Source organism: Callospermophilus lateralis, chromosome 11 (assembly GCF_048772815.1).
Source record: "Callospermophilus lateralis isolate mCalLat2 chromosome 11, mCalLat2.hap1, whole genome shotgun sequence".
In the NCBI taxonomy this organism is placed as follows: Eukaryota; Metazoa; Chordata; class Mammalia; order Rodentia; family Sciuridae; genus Callospermophilus; species Callospermophilus lateralis.
In genome coordinates, this window is record NC_135315.1 from 15,307,897 (window position 1) to 15,330,805 (window position 22,909).

The following is a 22,909-nucleotide window of genomic DNA, read 5'->3' on the forward strand; positions in this document are numbered from 1 at the left end:
CAATTAAAACTTGTCTCAGTGGCATTCATGGATATACCACTGGAACTCCAGTTTTTTAATCATCTCTTGGACAACAGTCATCTACTATAGAGTTGTGCTTTGAAAAGGCTCCTGATTATGAGTATGGTCTTCTTAGCTCCTCAATGCATGCTGGAAAAGTAAAAAAAAATTAAGCACCTGAAATCCTTCTCATTAAACATAAAAAAATGAACAATTGAACAATTCAGGCAATGTTGCTGCATATATAAAGTCAAAGATAGGAACTGCTTGTGAGTGAAGCAATGAAGTCTAAGCACAATATGGAAACTGGAAATCAGAGACTGTATTTAAAAAACTTTCTACTCTTTTCTTCAGACAGATCAGTCACTACTTTATCAACATATTTTAAAGACAATGTAAAGAAACCCAAAGGAAAACCTTGTCAGCAATTGATCTGTCCTCTCAATAAACAGTGAATATCAGGGGTTATTGTCTACAAAGATACAAATTTCCACTTGATGAAAAAACAAACAGCAAAATCAATATGAATTGTCATCATATATAGCTTCAACTGATTCCATATGTCAGGGCTAAGCACAGCTCAGCAAATAAGCTATAATTTACCCTTTACTCAAAGTAACAGGGTTATCACTTTAAAGATAAAAATTATTTGTATACTTGTCTGAATAGTTTCATTTTAACAAAGATCAATGTTAAAGTTGTATCTTTGGTGCCTACTTCTATTTTAATTTTAAATATTTCTTTGGCATTCCAAATGTAAAGTCTTGATTCCTTTGTAAAATTCAGGTAGAAAAACCATTTGACATCTTCCTAAGATTTGCAATGTGACTCAAAAAAGGTTATTTACCAGACATTTCAAAGTAGCTATGTATTATGTGCATGTACATACAATCTATCAAAAGCATTCATACTTCTCAAAATTGTCTAATAATATTATCCACAACTTCTCCTATGTATAAAACCAAGTCTGGCTAGATTTATGCCTGTAATCCCTGCTACTCAGGAGGCTGAGGCAGGAGATTCCAAGTTCAAGGCCAGCCTAGGCAAATTGGTGAGATCTTGTCTCAAACAAAACAACAACAAAAAGGGCTGGGGTGTAACTCAGTGGTGGAGCACTTGCCTAGCATTGATCAGGCTGTGAGACCTTGTCTCGAACAACAAAACAAAACAAAACAAAACAGCTGGGATGAAGCTCAGTGGTACAGCACTTGCCTATCATTGATGAGACTGTGGTTTCAATCCCCAGTACTACACACACAAAAATAAAATAAAATGAAAAAACCTAACAAGTCTAGAAATGCAGATTTTTAAAAGCCTCTTACTGTACCAGTGCTTAATCACAGATTTATTAAGAATCCTCTATCGCTTTAAGGCAGTTATCATGTCTACCCACATACAGTCTTTATTATTACAATTTCTTGGAAATGGTTTAGAAGTAGTCTATCCCCAGTAAATCAGCAGGTAAAAATCCTTCTCCTTGGTAAATTCTTATTTTCAAAATGACTTGTCTAAAATTTCTTTTTAGCTATTATCTTTCTTATATATTAATATTTTTCCATCTTAAGTTTCCTTCATTATTTTAAATCACTAATTTTTTATTAATACTACTTTATACCAAATATATCTGACTTGACTAGAGTTGCATTAATTTTTTGGAAGAAGACATTAAATAAATCTAATGTTTTTCCTTTGGAAGAAGAAACAAAGAGGAATGCTGGTAGGGTTTTAGATAAAAGATTGGAGGTCACAGCCTTGTATACAAAGTCTTTTCTTTAAATGTCGTCTCCGAGAAAATGTAAAATTTATCATAAATATCATCAAAGGGATTGAGTGGTAGAAAATCTGCTGGGCTGTGTTAAAAGTTCTCAGCCTTCAAACTCCATAGACCATCTTCCACTTCAAATGAATAACTGTGACAGGATTAAACTAATCTTTCATTAAAAAAGGATAGTTTTATCTGGGTGCCATGGCACATACCTGTAATCCCAGCAGCTTGGGAGGCTGAGGCAGGAGGATCCAGAGTTCAAAGCCAGCCTCAGCAAAAGTGAGGGGTGCTAAGCAACTCAGTGAGACACTATGGCTGTACCACTGAGCTACATCCCAGCTCTTTTGTTTTGTTTTGTCTCCAAAAAAGTACAAAAATCTGGCTGGGGATGTGGCTCAGTGGTACTCCTCCTTGTTTACACAACTAGCATTTGTAATTTAACTTCTAGAGGTGCAACTGTCCTTCCCTCAGGCCTGCTTTCATGCTCTTATGTCATGTCTCCTTTTCATCACTCTATTGGTAGTTCTTCTCCCTCACCACTGCCACACTGATTTCCTAATCAGCACAATTTTCAATTTCTAGGGACCTGGAGACTCACGGTGAATACTTTCTCTTGTCTCTGAGTTCTGATTCTGATCTTCACTCTGGAACTAGAAGCTAAAAATAGCTCCTAGGCTTAGTTCTGCTTCAGACTCAGTAATTTTCCCGTTTGGAATACTTTTGGCAATAGGACTTTTATTTATTTTTTAACTTTGTACTTTCTACTAATTTTAGACTTTCATAAATGTTGCAAAAGTAGTACCAGAGTTTCCTCACCCAGCTTCCTTTATTATTAGCATCTTATATAACTATAATATAATTATCAAAACCACTAGATAAAGAGTGGTGCAATAATATTATCTAAAGATGTTATCCAAATTTTAGTTTTTTCATGATGACCTTTTCTTTTCAGGATTCTATCCAGGACCCTAATGGTATTTAGTTATTTCTCCTTAGACTCCTCTTTATCTGTAAGAGAGCCTCACTCACTCTTTTTACATCCTTGATATATTTTTCTAAATATTTTTTAGTTGTAGTTGGACACAATACCTTTATTTATTTATTTTTATGTGGTGTTGAGGATTGAACCTAGAGCCTCACACATGCTAGGTGAGGGCTGTACCACTGAGCCACAACCCCAGCTCTATAGCCTATTTTTGAAGGGTATTGATCAATTATTTTACTGAATGTCTCTCAATTTGGGTTTTCTTAATGTCTCTCAAATATGATGTTTTCTGATGATCTGAAACTTTTCTGGGCAGGAACATAACAAAAAAAGGGTTGGATCCTTTTTTGAGGATCTTACTATACAGAGTTCTTAATGTTATCATGTTTTGTTACTGGTGAGGTTATCCTTGTTCACTTGGTTGGAGTTAAAGTTCTGCCAGGTTTCTTTCTTTTATGATTTGGGTTGAACCTGGAGGTATTCTACCACTGAGAGCTACATCCTCAGCCCTTCCCTTTTTTATTTTTCATTTAAAATAGGGTATTGCTAAGTTGTCCAGGCTGTCCCTGGACTTGTGACCCTACTGTCTCAGCCTACCAAACTGTTGAGATTACAGGTGTGCACCATCAAGTCTGGCCTCTGCCAGGTTTCTTGACTATAAATATCTTTAATATCTTGGAGATACTTTTGAAACTAAGCAAATTCTATTTCTCCTCAAATTTCTTCTCATTAATTTTAGTAATTATCAATGGATCTTGTTTGTGACAATTATTATTGTAGTGTTTGCTTGATAATGACTTTCCATTTCTCTTTCTAACTTGTTAATTAGAATCCTACCGGAAGAAGGAACTGTTTCTTTCCCCTTACTTATTTACTTATTTTATTCTATTGATTATAATCCAATTCTCTATATTTTGTTAGTCAGTTCATTTCAGTTCAGTTCACTAGGATTTCCCTTAGACGGGCTCCTGTGTTCTTTCAAGATAACTTGAGAAGAGTAATGGGTTTGGTGGGGTGGTGTCCCTTAAATATAAGGGGCTGTGATATTTATTGAGAATATTTTTCCTTAAAATTTTTGTTTACTGATTCAATTAAAATAACAATAATAAGCATACTACATGTTGACATCAAAGAACATATTTTTATGAAAAGATCATTTTTCAAAACAAAATTTCAGAAGAAAAGTGTCATTGTTTTACTCTTTTGAAATAGACTCATATCTACCTCTATATTCAATATGTTGCAACAAATTGTTTTAAGTTAAAGTAGATGAGGAAAGTCAAATTATGTATGTATAAATAACTATATAAAGTCTAGTCTCTCCACATACATACACATATAAGCTAGAGAAGTGGAAGATGTTTTAATAACCATTTCAGATAATTGTGGACATTCTTTGACATTATGCTAAAATTTAACAAGGGGTAGATTTAAAAAAATATTATTATATCTTAAGTATACATGTTGATGGGATCCAATGTAATGTTTGATATATGTATATAATGTGGAATGATTAAACCAAGCTAACTGATGTGTCACGTTATCCTCTTGGTTATTTTGTTGTCAAGCTTCTGTGCAGTGGATCTCAAAATGTATTTCTTTATCTGAAAATTTGTCCTCTTTGATTAACGATTCTCCATTCTCTCTTTTCCCACTTGCCACCTGCAGTCTCTGTTAACCATCATTTTACTGTCCTTCTAGTTCAACTTTTTAGATTCCATATGTAAGTGAAATCATGTTGTATTTATATTTCTGTAATGTGCTTTAGATTTGTCTATATTTATTTATTTAATGACATCAGAATGCATTACAATTCTTACTACATACATAGAGCACAATTTTTCATATCTCTGGTTGTATATATAGTATATTCACACCAGTTCGTGTCTTCATACCTGTACTTTGGATAAGAATGCTCATCACATTCCACCATCATTAATTACCCCATGCCCCCTCCCTTCCCCTCCAACCTCTCTGCCCTATCTAGAGTTTGTCTATTCCTCTCATGCTCCCTCTCCCTATCCCATTAAGAATCAGCTTCCTTATATTCAATGTTTATAGCAGCACAATTCACAAAAGCTAAACTGTGGAACCAACCTAGATGCACTTCAACAGATGAGTGGATTAAAAAAATGTGGTATATATACACAATGGAATATTACTCAGCAATAAAAGAGAATAAAATCATGGCATTTGCAGGTAAATGGATGGAGTTAGAAAAGATAATGTTAAGATAAGATAATGATATTAGCCAATCCCAACAACCCAAATGTCTATGTTGTTTTTGAAGGCTGAATAGTATTTCACATTTTCTTTATCCACTCATTTTTTTGGTCTATTTAAAATTTGTTATTTTTAGGTATACATGACAACAGATTATATTCTGACATATTATACATACATGGAGTATATCTTATTCTAATTAGGATCCCATTCTTGGGGCTGTACATGATGTGGAGATTCACTATGGTATGTGTGTGTGTGTGTGTGTTTGAAAGTTAAGTTAGATTCATTCTACTGTCTTTCCTATTTATATCCCCCCTCCCTTCCCTTCATTCATTCCCCTTTGTCTAATCCATTGAACTTCTATTCTTCCCTACCCACCCACCTTCCTGTGAGTTAGCATCTGCATATCAGAGACAACATTAGCCTTTGGTTTTTTTGAGATTGGCTTATTGCACTTAGCATGATAGTCTAAAGTTCCATCCATTTAGAGCAAATGCCATAATTCCATTCTTCTTTATGGCTGAGTAATATTCCCTTGTGTATATGTACCACAGTTTCTTTATCCATTCATCTGTTGTAGGGCATCTAGGTTGGTTCCATATTTTAATTGTTTATCCACTCATTTTTGATAGATAATTAGTTTGATTCTATATCTTGGATGTTGTGAATAGTGCCATAGTGAGGGCTGGGGATGTGGCTCAAGTGGTAGTGCGCTCGCCTGGCATGCGTGCGGCCTGGGTTCGATCCTCAGCACCACATACAAACAAAGATGTTGTGTCCGCCGAAAACTAAAAAATAAATAAATAAATATTAAAAATAAAAAAAAAGAATCTAAACCTTAAAAAAAAAATAGTGCCATAATGAGCATAGAAGTGCAGATATCCCTTCAACAGTGATTTCAGTTCCTTTGGATATATCCAGAAATAGAATTATTCTATCATGATAATTCAGTTTTGAATTTGTTGCTTTTCTTTGTGGGGGAATGAAAACCAGGGCCATGTGCATGCTAGGCAAGCACTCTACCACATACATCTATACCCCTAGGCTTGTGTTTAGCTTTCTGAAGAACTGTCATACAGTTTTCCATAATGACTGTACTAATTTACTTTCCTGTTAAAAATGTATAAGTGTTCCCTTTTCTCTATATCCTTGCCAATACTTGTTATGTTTCATCTTTTTGAAAAAAGCCATTATAACATTACAAAATCTCATTATGGTTTTAATTTGCATTTTTCTAATCATTAGTGATGCTGGGCATTTTTTCATGTATCTTTTGGCCACGTGTACATCTTCTTTTGAGAAATGTCTGTTCAGATCTGGGGTAGTCAGCTTTCTGTTACTCAAATACCTGATATTATAAAGAGAAAAGGTTTATTCTTTTCCAAGTTTGAGGTTTCAGTCCATGATTGATTGGCCTCATTGCTTTGGTCCTATAGGAAATAGCATACCATGGTGAAAGTGCACAGTGGAACAGAATTGCCCATTGCATGGCCAGAAAGCCAAAAAGAGAATGAGGAAAAAGCAGGGGGTCTTACTCTCCCCTTTAAGAATACACCCCCAACTCTAAGATTTCATCTCACTCCAGTCAGAATGCAGCTATTATGAAGAAAAACAACAATTAAGTGTTGGCGAGGATGTGGGGGAAAGGTACACTCATACACTGCTGGTGGGACTGTAAATTGATGCAGCCAATCTGGAAAGCAGTATGGAGATTTCTTGGAAAATTGGGAAGGGAACCACCTTTTGACCCAGGTATCACTCTCCTCGATCTATAACCAAAGGACTTAAAAACAGCATACTACAGGGACACAACCACATCAGTGTTTATAGCAGCATAATAGCTAAACTATGGAACCAACCTAGATGCCCTTCAATAGATGAATGGATAAAAAATAATGTGGCGTATATACACAATGGAATATTATTCAGCAATAAAGGAGAATAAAATCATGGCATTTGAAGGTAAATGAATGGAGTTAGAGAAGATAATGCTAAGTGAAGTAAGTCAATCCCAAAAAACCAAATGCTGAATGTTTTCTTTGATATAAGGAGGCTGGTTCATAGTGGGATAGGGAGCAGGAGCATGGGAGGAATAGACGAACTCTAGATAGGGTAAGGGGGTTGGAGGGGAAGGGAGGGGGCATGGGGTTATTAATGATGGTGGAATGTGATGATCATTATTATCCAAAGTTCAGGTATAAAGACACGAATTGTTGTGAATATACTGTCTCTACAACCAAAGATATGAAAAATTGTGCTCTATATGTGTAATAAGAATTGTAATGCATTCCTCTGTCATATATAAATAAAAAAGAAAAAAAAAAGAAGAATATACCTGCAATGACTCAAAGACCTTCCACTAGGCCCTCCTCTTAAAAGTTTCATCAGAGCTGGGGTTGTGGCTCAGTGGTAGAGCGCTTGCCTAGCACACATGAGGCACTGGGTTCGATACCCAGCACCACATTAAAAAAATACATAAATTAAAAAAATAAAGAAATTATATATGAAAAATAGTTTCCACCATTTCCCAATAGTGGTAAGCTGAGGCCTAGGCCTATGATACATGGGCCTTTGGGGGACTTCTAGGTGCCAACTATACAGCAACATTCTTTGCCTAATTTTTAGTTGGGATATTTTTTTGCTAGAGAGTTGAGTCCCTTATATATTTTGGATATTAACCCTTTATCAGAGTATGGCTTATGTACATTTTTTTCCTGTTCTGTGGGCTGTCTTTTCACATTGTTAATTATTTCCTTTGCTATGTAGAAGCTGTTCATTTGATACCATGTCATTTGTCTGTTTTTGTTTTTGTTAACTGTGATTTCAGGGTATGTTACGAATATTTCCTTTCAATTTATTAGTTGTCTTTGACTTTGTTTCTAGTGCTTTTTGGTCATGTTGTATTTATATTTATCAATCTTTTCTTCTATTTTTCTAGATTTAGATCTTAAAAAGCCTTTCCCTTCACCAAAGTCAAAGATGAAGTCACTCATATTTTCACTATTATTTGTATGATTTCAATGTTTTTGTATAATTTAATTTTTTATATTTGGATCCCTACTCCATTTGGAGTTTACTCTTGTGCATGGTATGAGAAATGTATTAATTTATCTCTCATATATATATCACTTAGTTGTTCCAGCACTATTTAATTAAAAAGTCCGTTTTTACTTTAGTGACCTAAGATGCATACTAAGTATCCATACATATTTGGGTCTAACTATGAATTTTCTGTTCTGTTCCTCTACTCACACACCAGTACCACACTGTTTGATTATAGAGGTGTTATAGTATATTTCAACACTGAGTATTCAGTGCCCTGTTGTTAATTAGCTTTGGGAGAGCTCAGTGTAATGTATAGCTTTGTTATAATTCTAGACCTAACTAGCTGTATACTGTAGATTGCTACTATTCAACTATAGATTACTTGAGTGAAGAGGAGTTAGGCCCAATATCAAGTGCAAATCTTTAAAAGAAAGTGACTAATTTAATTAGTTCATCTGGATTCCTATAGAAGTACATCTGACACAAAATGATCAGTTCTAAGCACATTTAATCAATAGTTTGTAAAAACTTTTGTCTCAGAAGATTGGTGGAATTCCAGACTCTATTGAGATTCATTCTTGGAGGTATATGAATCTGATTCAGATTTGACAATAATAAGTGGGTTGGAAACCATTATTATAAGTAAGTACCTAATTTGATGCCCTAAGATTTCATAATAGAAAATACTGGCATTTATATTCATTCAAAAATGTAAATTAAACTTCCACTGTATGCTAGGCATTATGCTAGATTCTGGAAATATAATCCCTGTCTATTCTTTACAGTTTAGCAGGAAAGAGAGGCAATTAAGTAAGTCTTAAAAAGTAGTGAGATAAGTATTATGAAAGAGGAAATATAGGGTGCTGGGGTAAAATAAAGCAGGGACACCTTAAGGTAACTGAAGACAGGCAAAGAAATACTTAAGCTGAGATATTAAGGAGGATGAAGTGAATCTGGGCGCGTCAGTGTTCCAGGTAGAGGGTACAGTATGTGCAAAAATCCGAAGGCAAAACGAAGATTTACACTCTCAAGGAATTGAAATTAATTTTATTGTAGTTAGAGTGTGAATGGGGAATGATAGATTTTCAACTAAGAGTGGTTTTGTTTCCCAGGGAATATTTGGCAATATCTGGAGACATTTTTGGTTGTCATAATGGGGGCTTGAGAGAATATTAGGGGAAGTAGATAGAACTAACATCCCACAATACACAGGACAATACCAATATCCCCCAAAGAATTATCTGGTTCAAAAAGTCTAGCTTGGGGCTAGATATTTAAAAGCAAAGGCACTTTCATTACAGTTCATGTGATATTTTAAGAAGAGAGTCTGGGTTTCACTCTAGGGCAACATGGAGTCATTTGGTGGCTCTAAGCACGAAAACCAAATTTATTTTAGTGATTACTAAGGCTTCAGCATAGAGAATAGTCTAGAATTGTTTCATTCTTGTAACAAGAATTTAAGTGCCAAGCGTTGCTCTAGGAGCTGGGGATACAGTGCTGAACATTTAAAACTGACACATTCTAGTGGAAAAGGCAGATAAAAAAATACAGAAATAGACAAATGAACAAGGTTGTTTTTCCATATTTAGTATTCTAAATGTAGGTGAAATCTCAATCTGACTATAAAACTTCAGTGTGAATATTCAGATGAAAAAGCCCTAGACAAATTATATATAACATAATTTACAGGTTATTTATTGTTTATTTTGGGCCTAATTTCTCTTAAATGCAAATCTTAAAAAAAACAGTCACAGCAATACAAATTAAATTTTAGGTTGTTTTATGCCCATCTCTTCCATTTTGGCTGTGTGGGTGGGTGCGTGCGCATATTCGCCCACGCCTGGCTCACATCTCCACATTATGTTCAACATGCTCAATGTTACAAGATTGCTTAAATGACTACCTCTTTGGCTGATAGCTTTAACAGCAGCAGCAACAATTTTAAGAGAAGTGATCATTTGACATCCTCCCTGATAGAGGATGTTCTAGTCTTTTTACTTACATATATATATTTTTTAAAACCTGTACTTTTTGTGTCTGTGACATTTCTTAAAATTAGCTGGTTTCTCAAATTAGCTTATTTCATATGTATTAATTTATTTCATATGCATTATCTTCTAGTATGACAAGAGCTTCTAGTTGCATAAAAATCTTTTAGAATAATTTTAAAAAATATTTTTATAGTTATAGATAAACACAATACCTTCATTTTATATATTTATTTTTATGTGGTACTTCTCATACGTGGAGGCAAGTGCTCTGCCACTGAGCCACAATCTCAGCTTCCTAGAAGAATTTTAACTTGACAAAATGACTGAAAGGAACATCTTCATCACCTTTATTTATTTATTTATTTATTTAGCTTTGAAGCCAAATTCAATGATTGATAGAATACTAAAAAAAGAGAGAGGCAGCAGTGGTTAAAAGAATAGGTTCTGAAGCCTGCCTGACTCAATTTAAATCTTGAATCACCAATATACTGAGGTAAGTTATTTATTCTTAGAGCTCTGTTTCCTCATTTACAGAATGAGGATAATAACAGGATTACCTAATACTGGCTTTGAGTACTAACTTTACTATTTATTAATAATATGACTTTGAAAAAAGTAATTGCTAGAGACACAGTTTCTCATCTGTAAAATGAAGATAATTAAACAACTCATAGGGTTAAGATAAGAATGAACAAGACAACAAAAATAAAAAATAGTACTGAGCAGCAACACATATTAAGTCCTTAGCAAATGGAAGCCAATGTCTCTATGTCCTATGAATTCTGTATGTACCATTGCTGTTATAGTTAAATTTACATATGCAGGCAAGGCCCAGAATAAAATCTGTCTGCCTCTCTATTCTGAAGGCATTTCAGAAGAAATATAGGAGATTTGCTTGAGAGATGCTGACCTACAAAATCTGCTATACTTCAAGTGCAAACTGTTTCTTTGAGAAATAAAACTGTTCTAAAGTAATAACAAAAACTCTCAATTAGCAGCACCAGAAGGAGCAATGATATTGTGAAATACCAATGGTAATTACTGATATATAAGAACTGACATAAAGAACTCTGTCAAATCAAGAGGTTTCAAATTTTTTTGAATATTAGTCTACTTCATCAAAATACTAGCAGATTTGAAAATCTCATTGGAAAGTTAATGTCTGCTTATTGATTTGTTATTGGTGAGAAACAAGACTGCTAGTTTCTGCCCTATGCTTTCACAGCATAAACTTGCATAGCTGAACTGTAACATGTAGCACAATTACTGGGATAACATTAAATTTTAATTGAAGGGGCCATTTCTTTTTTCTTTCTTTCTTTTTTTTTTTTTTGGATATCGGGGATTGAACTCAGGGGCACTCAACCACCAAGCCACACCCCCAGCCCTATTTTGTATTTTATTTAGAGATAGGGTCTCATTGAGTTGCTTAGCTCCTTGCCATTGCTGAGGCAGGCTTTGAACTCCTGGTCCTCCTGCCTCAGCCCTCTGAGCCACTGGGATTACAGGCATGCACCACCTAACTCAGTGGGGCATTTCTTCTTCTTTTTTTTAAAATTATAGTTGGGCACAATATCTTTATTTCATTTGTTTATTTTTATGTGGTGCTGAGGATCGAACCCCCAGTGCCTTGCATGTGCTAGGTGATCGTTCTAGTGCTGAGCCACAAATCCCTCCCCACTCCTCCTGGGGCATTTCTTAAACAGTGTTTAGCACAAACTTGAACATATCCCAGCCAGGCTTGGTGGCACAGGCTTGTAATTCCAGCTACTCATGAGACTGAGGCCAGAGCCTGGTAAGTTTGAAGCTAACCTGGGCAACTTAATGAGAACTTGTCTCAAAATAAAAAATAAAAAGGGTTGGTGATATAGCTCAATGGTAGAGCACTTGCCTAGCATGCATGAGAGACTGAGTTTGATCCTCAATACCATAAAACATAACAAAAACAAAAAAATCCCTAAATATATCTCACCTCTAGGTACAAGCAGATTTATTTATTTGCTTAAGAAAGAAATAACCATAAATTTTAAAATATACTTCTCAACTAAGTAGAAATAGTCAAATTTCCTATAAATGTATGTAACATTTTCTTTTTTCACTGGGGATATAAACCCAGGAGTACCTTACCACTGAACTACATCCCCAGTCTTTTTATATTTTGAGACAGGGCCTTGCTAAATTGCTGCTATCTGCTAAGGCTGGCCTTGAACTTGTGATCCTCCTGCCTTAGCCTCTCAAGACACTGGGATTACAAGCATGTGCCACCATGCCTGACTACAATATTTAACATTTTCTAAAAATTGAACATAAATATCTTGGGACTTTTCTTGCTAAGAGTGGAACTAAGACTTAACAAGAAAACTTAATTCTCTAAGATTTTTTTAACAATTACCTGACATATTATATATTTATCTGTTTATTATCTTCCCACCATGAAAATGTGAGCTACATAATATAGAGATTTGTGTCTGTTTTTTTTTCACTGATTTATCTTTAGTTTTGGATTTTTGGTGCTTCCAAAGTTATATTCTAAATGAATAGCTGAAAGACTGATGGTGGAAGCTCCTCAGCATTCACATATTTCTACAATATTTATTCTACTTGTTCTAAAAAAGAAGAAATTGGGGACCATTTACATAGAGAATATTCAGGGAAAAACAGATGTCTCTTTTGAACTTACAATGACTGAGGAATAAATCTGAGTGAAATTTCTGTTTACAGAAGCTCATTTGTAGATGAGTGTATGCTAATCTGTGGGGGTAATTAATAATGTAAATTGGGGAAACAGCTGCTTCTGGCTCTTAGCCAGATCGAAAAAAATTATAACCTTACACTATTACAGACCATCTTTAAAATTTCAGAAAAGCATAGGAATTAGAAGCCCCAGGTACAATGGAAGATGAGTGTAAGGAAGGAAGCTGAAAACAGAATTTCTGTAAAGTTTACATCCCCATATCTCCATTTCCACACCCTGTCCAGCCAGGTGATAACCTCCTCAAGAGTCAGTGGAATGAGAATTATATTTAACTAGAGAAACTAAATAGGAGACACCAAAACATAGACAAAGGTAGGGATAAGGTGCAGAACCAAAAAAAAAAAAAAAAGAAAAAAAAAAAGCGGGGGAGGGTTTCAGCAAAAGTCATACACTGACTGGTAAAACCCTATTCCTCTTCTACCCAGCTCCAGATTGCTGGCACCCAGGCAAGGAACTGGAGGATTCTTTGCTAGAGAATATGGTCACTGACTTTTGGGTATTTCCAATAAAGAATGGATCATCTTGCTGTCTGCACACACAACCTTCCAATTAGTTTTTCAGTACCTAATCATAAAGGAAAAGAGAACATACTGCATACCTAAAACATGAATAGGATGCTAAATAAAAAGGGGGACAACAGCAAAAAAAGAAAAAAAACCTACTGGAAATTAAAATAATGATTGCCAAAATATATATATATTTTTTTGGGGGAAGGAAAGGATTGGAAGGTAATGTTGAAGAAATCTACCAAAGTGGCTTATAAGGGGAAAAAAAAATCCAAAACGAAAAACGAGAACATGAAAAACAGGATAGAAATTTAAGAAAACTAGAGTATCAGCACAGGAAATCTATTTTTGATTAGCTCCTATTAACCAAGTTAACAAGAGTTATAAAATGACAGAACAGGAAGAAATTATTGATAAACAATACAAAAGCATTTTCCAAAATTAAACAGTATTTTTAGGGCTTGCTATGTACCAACATAATTATGAAAAAAGATCCAAGAATATGGTGATAAAAAAATCTTAAAAGCTTCTGGAAAGAAAAAAGGTATATACAAAGAATTTTGAATAAGAATAGTATCAGATTATTTGACATCAATTTTGAAGTTCAAGACAATGGGGCAATGCTTTCAAAATATGAGGGATAATAATTTTTAATCTAGAGTGATATATTATGTCAAACAAACAGAAGAGTATGAACATAGAATAAAGATGCTTCTGGAAATGTTAAGTCTCAAAAAACTTATGTTATATGCATAATTTCTTAGGAAGCTCCTGGAGGATCTGTTCCAAGAAAATGAAGAATAAAATCAAGAAAGAAGGTGATATGGGATAAAAGAGAAGTGATAATAATTTTCAAAATAAAAAGGAGGTGGCAAGCCTTAAGAACATCCTGGGTCTAGACTGAGCTTCATGGGCTTTAGAATAGATATTTCTGAGGGGAAAATTTAACTGATAAGCATGAAAAGTAGTACTAAGATGCACTTATGAAATTATAGTAAGAATTATGGAATGACTTAGTCAAAGATTTGAAGAAAAATAAGTACAATTTAAAATGAGGCATTTCATAAATCCCATAGAATTTTTTTAAGAAGGAAATGTTGTCCTTTGTTCCAGAGTGAATCATGATTGCACAGTATTAATGCTTAAAATATTGTAATAGGGTTTCAGTCAAAAATCATGATGTAATTGTGCTTGGAGCATGACAGGAGGAAAGTGAAAGAGCTATCCTCATCATTATAATAAGCAAGAGATAACGTGTAAATGAATAAGAAAAGTTAGAGCAATATATGGGTATTATTTAAAAATATTGAGATTAAAAAAGCCAGACAATTGAAAGTGGCTGCTTTTGGGGAATGGATGAGTTGGGAAGAGAAAGGAAACTGCTTGTTTTGAGCATTACCTGATTTTCTATGTATATAAAAAAGAGAAATTTCAAACTCAAACATAAAAATGTACAGTATAAATGTATATATAAAGTATAAATATAGTATAAGTATAAAATATAGCATAAATATAGACAGAATAATATAAAGAAAGAGTTTTGAGCTAGAAAGAAAAGTAAAAAACCTATTAATTACTTATATTGTGATCGTGGGTAAACCATGTAACTTCTTTGAGTTTCTACTTCCTTATTGATTCTTCAGAAGACTCCTTTTCTAAGTTATTCCAACTCTAAGGTTCTGATTCCATCACAATAAGGTATTTTTTTTTCCCCTAGGGATAACAACAAATGAAAAAACCCAGAAACTTTTCTCCACATTCTCATGGTATACCTTCACATATATTTTTTTACTTTGCCAAGGCTCTCCCTATTTTTGCCTTAATGTTAAAATGCAAACAACATGTCCCCAGTTTGGGAATTCTGTTTTACCTGCGAGGCTAATCTTCGCATAGCTTCTTCCTGTCGCCTACGCATTTCTGGAGTTCCTGGGCAGCTCCCACTTGTGATAGATGAGTGAGCTGAAGGTGGCTGTGTGAGTGGCAACTCTCTGTTGGCATCCACATCTGGATTAAAAAGATGAGATGTTTGCATCAGATAATCATATAAGCCTGAACTAAAGGATGATTAGTTAATTCCATTTGTTCTATGACCCAGCAATTCAGCAATTCCCCTCCAAGCTATATGCCCATATAGAGATAAAAACTCATATCTACACAAAAACTTGTAAACAAATGTTCAGAGAAGCATGATCAAAATAGGCAAAAACCAGAAAATAGCTCAAATGTCAATCAACTGATGAATAGATAAAATGCTATATAGACACACAATGGATTAAACGTGACAATAAAAAGAAATGAGATATACATATACAACATAGATGTTCCTTGAAAATACTATGCTCTCAAAGAAGTCAGTCAAAATGACCCTTTTATGATTCTATTTATATGAAATGCCCCAAATAGGGAAACCCATAGAAACAGAAAGTAAACTAGGGGTTTCCTGGGGCTGGAGGTAGGGGATTAGTGGGAAAAAAGGGATTTACTACTAAGAGCCATGGGTTTCTTTTAGTAGGATAAAAATGTTCTAATATTAGACTGATGATTTTTGTACAAGCTGAACTAAATACTTTAAATGGAGTGAACTCATTTAAATTATAGTTCCATAAGATTACAATTTTTTTAAAAAAATTCTATTTGTTCCTGTAATTTAGAAAACATATTCTTAAGTACTACTAGAAATTATAAGCCATATTTATAAATAAAACCATGTTTCTAAAACAGGCACTAAACAAATATTTGAATTCATTATTTGATGGCCAATAGTTATTGAAAAGAAGAAGGTAGTCTTCACTTAACTCCTTACCAGTAAGAGTGAATTTAGATTTCTTTCATCCAACTGGTAGATTCCTTGGTTACGAAAAAGTTCTTAATAATGGCAGAGTGGTGGGTATAGGAGATGGCAGTGTATAAAAGTCTGAAGAAATACATGACATTTTGAATAGAGGCAAAGTTCAGTGATTATCTGTCACTGTTATTATTCATGGTGTTTATTCCCCCACCCACTCTCCCTATTATTTTGATTTTAATTTTGTGTGTAATTATTATTCAAATATTCTGACTTCTAGCTGGTCCCTTTTGGAGATGCCCTTATTTTTTTGTCTTTCAGAGTCTTATTATCTATTTGATATTCAGAACACAGTAGAAATAAAAGTTAATAGGTGGTAGTTAGTATGCACATCAAAATGGCAAAACAGACTTATGAAATGAGCACAGTAGGGAGAGTGGGGGTTACTTACCTAGCAGCTATTTGGGGGTTTAGTAGCTGTCAACAAATATCAAATTCAAGTAACTATCATTGGGTCATTTTAGTGATAGGAAAATATAATCTCGTATTAAAAGAACTTCTCTACTGCACTGAGAATAGCTGTAGTTAATGTTACAATATCTGAATTATACAACAAGTCTATTTTCACAAAATGTTTTTTTTGTTTGTGTGAGTGTGTGTGTGTGTGTGTGTGTGAGTGTGTGTGTGTGTGTGTTGGGGGTACAGTGATGGTGGCAGAGAATGATGGGAGAAGTGAGATTTGGGAAAGTAGGTGGAAAGAAGGATGACAGGGTAGTGCCTGCTTTGACAGCTTTTCTGTACTTTACCAGGGAAATGACAATGAGGGGGCAGGCTGAGGGACTGTCTGTAAAGAAAAGAAAGCCAGGCAATGAACTACTGTAAAAGAAATTACAGATGACTTGGTGGGGGTGGGTGGGTTGGAGGGGAGCCAGAAGCACCATAGCTTTTCATTATTAGTACAATTACATCTCTGATACCAATGACCAAAGATTATGAAGGCCAGTGAGATACCAGATAAACCTATTCAAGTTTAATGTAAGTTAAACTCTGTAAAAAATTAGGCCAACCCTCTAACATCTTTCTTATTGATTAATGAAAAAATTCTGCTTTTAAGTGCCAGCTCATTTAATAACAAATTTATGCTGAAAAATAGCTTGCATTATATCAGTTACTTATTCTTGATTCTTCTTTAAGGACTACTAGTCTGTTAAGATGGTAGTGGTAGAATGTAGTTTGATTAACAGATTACAAAAATGTAGTTTAATCAATAGATTACAAAAATAATTACTCTGTAAAAGGCAATGCTATTTCTTATGTAATTCTGATAGATATATTATCACATACTGTATCTCTCCTGACTATTCTAAAAAATTTTTTTTCTCAGTAATGGGGATTGAACTTAGGGCACTTTACCACTGGGCTATCCTTCCAGCCCTTTTAATTTGAGTTTTAAGAAATATTTTTAGTTGTAGATGGACACAGTACAATTTAGTTATTATTTATTTTAGTTATTTTTTTATGTGGTGCCAAGGATTGGGCCCAGTGCCTTACATGTGGCTAGGTAATTGCTCTACCACTGAGCCACAATTCTAGCCCTTCCTTTTAGATTTCGCTAAATTGGCTAGGCTGACCTTGAACCTGTAATCCTCCTTTCTCAGCCTTCCAAGTAGCTGGGATTACAGGTATGTACTGCCCTCTCAGCTTCAAGTTTTTAAAGTTCACTATCAGGCCAAATCTATAGTCTCAACAATGGGCATTTATCTCATGAATGCAGAATGTCCCAGTGTTTTGGAGATTTTCAGGAGATAAAAGGCAATGGATATTAGATAATAACTTAGTGAACTACCCTTAAAGAATCTCTGCTTTGGGGAGTACATGGACTATTTTCAATTAACTCTTGCTCTTATTCCCAGTTGCCTTTGCTTTCTGAGAAAGCAGCTATTCTTGCCCTTGGGATTTATCTACTGTTATGTATGATTCTACCACTCTGTTATCTACAACACTGATATACAGAGGAGTCAGAGACTATTAGCTATCTGGTTTTCTTTCTGACACACAAAAATAGCTTACCTCTTGGACAACTCAGATAAAAGGTAGTTTTGTGTGATAGACTTTAAGCACTTAAAGGAAAATAGTATAATAGTGTGAAAATTTACTTTCAACCATGAAAATATTCTCAGAAGCAAAATTTTAACCATACTGCTTCATTTTGCAGATGAGAAAACTGAGATCTAAACAATTAAAGTGAAATTCTCAAGGTCACAAAGTACTGCGGTCAATTTGAATGCTGGGACACAAATCCTGGGTTTCTGACTCTCAGAGTAGTATGTTAGTATACCTTAGAAAAGTTTCATTTAGAATCTAAACATGACCTTCCCCTTAAGATAAGAATTCTTTCATAACATTTCTTACCATACACTGGTAAAGAGGGTTTTTTCTTTTTCAACTGATTTTCTTCATAGAAGTTAGTTTTCTTCTACAGGTTAGACATTCATAACTTTACCAGAGGCAATCTGTCTTTTTGATAAAAGAATACTAATTTCAGTAGGAAGCCAGGATATCTGAAGGGTATTTAGTGGGTTCCTGACTTTAGACCCCATAACTGCTATGATCTCATACAAACCATTTCTAGAGGTTATCTCAAAGTGTGGTGGGCTAGATTACTGATTTGGACTAGTAGAGCCACAGCTTTCTTTTATGTTCTGACACAATTAAAAGAAACAAGGTAAATGGATGCTATACATATGGTATATACAGAAAGAACATTTATATACATTCTTTTATTTTCTTTACTTGAGTCAGTTTCACCAATAAGGAGAAGCCACACAGAAAAATGAGTGAGAGAATGGCCTCTGAAACCAGAATTCTTAGTTTCACCATTTATTGGCAGTTAAAACCTGGGAGGTTTATTTAACCTCTCTGAGCCCCAGATTACTTCTTTGTGAAATGAAGACAACAGGAACAACCTCACTGAGTTTATAAAAGGATTGGATGAATTAATATTTGTAAAGCTCTTAGAGACTCTTTGGCATATAATACGTACCATATGAGTGTTTTAAAATAATCAAACAAGAGACTGGTGGTGATCATTAAAGTTGTGATAAAAGAAGCCAAATGAGAACTCATCATCTTTTCAAAGGAAGCAGGAAAAATCCTTCAAGAACACAATAAAACTCAAGTCCAATCAGAGCACACTGACATCAACAGCAAAGAAATGAAGGCTGCGAACAGATTGTGCTGGCATGTAACAAGAAGAAATGGGCACAGGTTGAAGAAAATCTGACAGTGATGGATGCAAATGGCTCCACAGCCAAGTGCTGTAATCATTATCCAAAGGACAAAGCAGCCATACAGTCAGCAGGAAGAGTCATAAATTTATTCCATGAGAAAGATTTTCTCAGTCACTCATAGATGACTATTGGATGCACAGAGTATTATATTCTTTCTCTGAATTCTGAGTAATGATACTCACATGCAAGTCAAATTTTACAGATCAAAAAAATAAAAGGATAAATGGTGTGACTCTACTTTGTGTACAATCAGAGAAACAAAAAATTGTGCTCCATTTGTGTACTATGAATTAAAATGCATTCTGCTGTCATGTATAACTAATTAGAACAAATACATAAATAAATTAAAAAGATAAAAGGGTATATTGCCTGACACACACATGTCAGAAAAAATTTCAGACCCAGCTAAGTAGGGAATTCTTTAAAAAGGAATACATACGTTTGGGGGAGGCATGTGGGCTATCTGAGGCGATCTGTCTCATCCGTGTACCATGGCAGCTGAGGGCCACCAGCCTAGAGATGATGGCAGTTTTGCCAAATCCAATGTTTCCCACAATCACCACTCCTTGGTTCACGCTGGCATTTGAACTTTGAAGTTGAGCATCTATTTCATGGAAAACCCAATCCCGGCCAACGAACACCGACTCTGTAGTGATACTGGGTACTTCAAAGAGCAGTGGCTTCAGGGAGATATCTGGAGGCCTGTATGGTGCAAAGCGAACTAAAAGGAAGGACAAGAGAACAGAGAATTAGGTGGAACTGTCAACATTTAGGGAAATGGAGGTGGGAGGAAGTGGTGTGTTTTAGTAGATTATTAGGGTTACAGTATGATGGCATTCTGGGCTTATTCTGAGACTAATTAAATTCTGAACTTTTACAGAGTCCTACATAGAAAAGCAATGCAGGTGTGCTAGAGCCATCTGATTACACTAGACAGCAGAAGGCAAACTGACAAAACAATTATGAGTTACTTCCAACAATCAGAAAATCAGGGCAATATTAAAAATGATTAAACATGGGGATGACCCATGTATTAGCAATCAATAAGCTTGCAAAGGTAGTGAAAAAGGGTTCTAAGGGCCTCCAGCTATGCTTGAGGATAACCTTTTAATTACTAGATTGTAGGGAGTCAGGGATGTAGTACATGGGGTGAAGCAGGCTGTAGTGGGCCATCCAGACAGCCTAAGGCAGCAGCTCTTTATGAACCAATAAGGATGTATTTCATATTTAACCCAATATAGCTGCACTAGTATGTATCAGATGAAAATCAGTTGTGTAGAAAGCAGTGCAAAGTAAATAGGATTGTTGATTTCTTTAAAAACAGCAATGAGAACAGTAATTCCTTTAAATTAATGATGGTATTTTGCTTTTTAATATAATGGGTATATTATTAGGAGAAGCAAAGCCCCTAAAAATTCTGATGGTTTAAAAGATCTTAAACATGTTAAGCAGCCACGGAAGCAGAAACTGAAGTTTCACCCAATGTCACTGCATCTGTACTGCCTGCATTCATGCCAATTAAAAAAAAAATGACTTTTGCCTTATATACATGTCTTGGGGAGGATCCCTTTGACTTTTCTCAAGATTTCTTTCCTGCGCTTATGTGATTATGGATATACTAAGGGAAAAATATAAACTAGACTTTAACAGTTCTCTAAAACTACATCACAGATGTGTCTTGGTTTCAAATATCAACCTTCTAATTATGTTGATGATAAAAGGAAGTCTTGCCTGGCCATCTCTATATGGACTACTGCCCTCCTAACTGTTCCCAGAGTAGTTCTTTGATATGCCATTTTCACTGTCTGAATCTATACATTTCCTTTCTGTACCATTAACTTTAGCATAATGCCTTAACATATCGTAGGTGCTCAATAAATGCTCAATAAAAGTATTAGTTAAAAAGAAGGTATTAATCCAGGTGAGGAAATTGCATGCCTATAAATCCCAGCTACTTTGGAGGCTGAGGAAGGACTGCAAGCTTGAGGCAAGCCTTAGCAACTTAGCAAGGCCCTAAGCAATTTAAAGAGACCCTGTCTCAAAAAAAAATTACAAAAAGTAGGTATTACACTCTAACTCTTTTTTTGTTTTGTTTTGTTTTGTTTTTTGGTATTTTGGAGCACAAGAAAGGTCAGGGGAGGGAAAGGGATGGAACAGGGGAAAGGGAAATAATAAAAGCAAAAATGAGAACTATTTATACTGCTTACATTATTTTAAAACATATTTAAACCATTTGCACACCATAAAATGGGATCTAGAGCTGACAGTTTATTGGAGAAGACATGACTAGACACACTCTCATTTAAACTCTCTGAGCTGGACAGACACCATTAGTCAATAATCCCATGCATGTAATCACAGCCACTTGGGAGGCTGAGGCAAGAGGATCACCTGGGCAACTGGGACCCTGTCTCCAAATGAAACAAAATAAATAATAAATACAATAAAATAAAATAAAATTTAACCCAATAAAATAAAACTCAAATAAAACAAAATACCTGTCTAAAAGTCATTAGAATGATAACTGAGCATTTAAGTAAAGTTAAAAACTCCAAAACTAGTACAAATATTTAAAAAAAAAAACCCTTAAGTCTGACAAACATCTTCCTGTATCAATTTTAAAACAGCCAAACTTTTCATTTAAAAAGTAGGGGAGGCTATAAAGATATAACTATTTGGTCATTTATAATTTACTTAAAAATTTAAATTTAAAATTTAAAACTCTTTTAAAATTCAAAACTAAGTTGTTGGGGTATAGCTCAGTGATAGAGTGCTTGCCTAGCATGCAGTAAAACCTGATTTTGGTTGCTAGTATTGCAAAACAAACCAATCATAAATACAATTACAGAATTCAGTGAAAAATTAGGTTTTAATTTGCTAACGAATGTTTTAAAATAAATTCTGTATCTACAGTTGGGTGTGGTGACACATGCCTATAATTGTAACTATGAGAAGGCTGAGGTAGGAGGATTACAACTTAATGAGACACTGTCTCAAAAATAAAATAATAAGGGCTAGGGATGTAACACAGTGGTAGGGCACTTGCCTAGCATGCATGAGGCACTGGGTTCAATCCCTAATATTGCAAAACAATAATAAAAAAAAATCCCAGTGTCTTATAGCCAAGACTCAACTTTACTTTACTTTTTATTTTTTTAATATTTATTTTTTAGTTGTAGTTGGACACAGTATCTTTTTAAATTTATTTTTATGTGGTGCTGGGGATTGAACCCAGGGCCTTGCCCATGCCAGGCGAGTGCTCTACTGCTGAGCCACAACCCCAGCCCCAATTTTACTTTTCTTAAACATTATTTTCAGTTAAAATACACATTCCACGAAATTCCCCCTTTTAAAGTACATGATTCAGTGATTTTCAGTATATGAATTTGCAAACTTGTGCAGCTACTACTATTATCTAAACTCTATAAACATTTTCATCATTCGCCCAAAGACATTCTATATTTTTAGCTGTGACTTTCTACTGCCCCATCTGTCTAGCCCTTAGTAACCAGCAAACTACTTTCTTTTCTTCAGATCGTCTATTCTGAACATTTCATTTAA

The 22,909-nt window shown here is 34.7% G+C and overlaps 1 protein-coding gene across 2 annotated transcripts in view; it reads right to left on the reverse strand.

Annotated features, from left to right (window-relative positions):
• Positions 1 to 22,909, reverse strand: part of Tanc2 (tetratricopeptide repeat, ankyrin repeat and coiled-coil containing 2) — a 454,690-nt gene that overhangs the window by 99,636 nt on the left and 332,145 nt on the right. For both annotated transcript variants that reach the window (XM_076870152.2, XM_077110543.1), the window contains exons 10-11: positions 19,788 to 20,069; positions 15,144 to 15,277 (exon numbers count right to left, since the gene is read on the reverse strand). In XM_076870152.2, the coding sequence (XP_076726267.1) occupies positions 15,144 to 15,277; positions 19,788 to 20,069 (416 nt within the window). The remainder of the gene's footprint in view (positions 1 to 15,143; positions 15,278 to 19,787; positions 20,070 to 22,909) is intronic.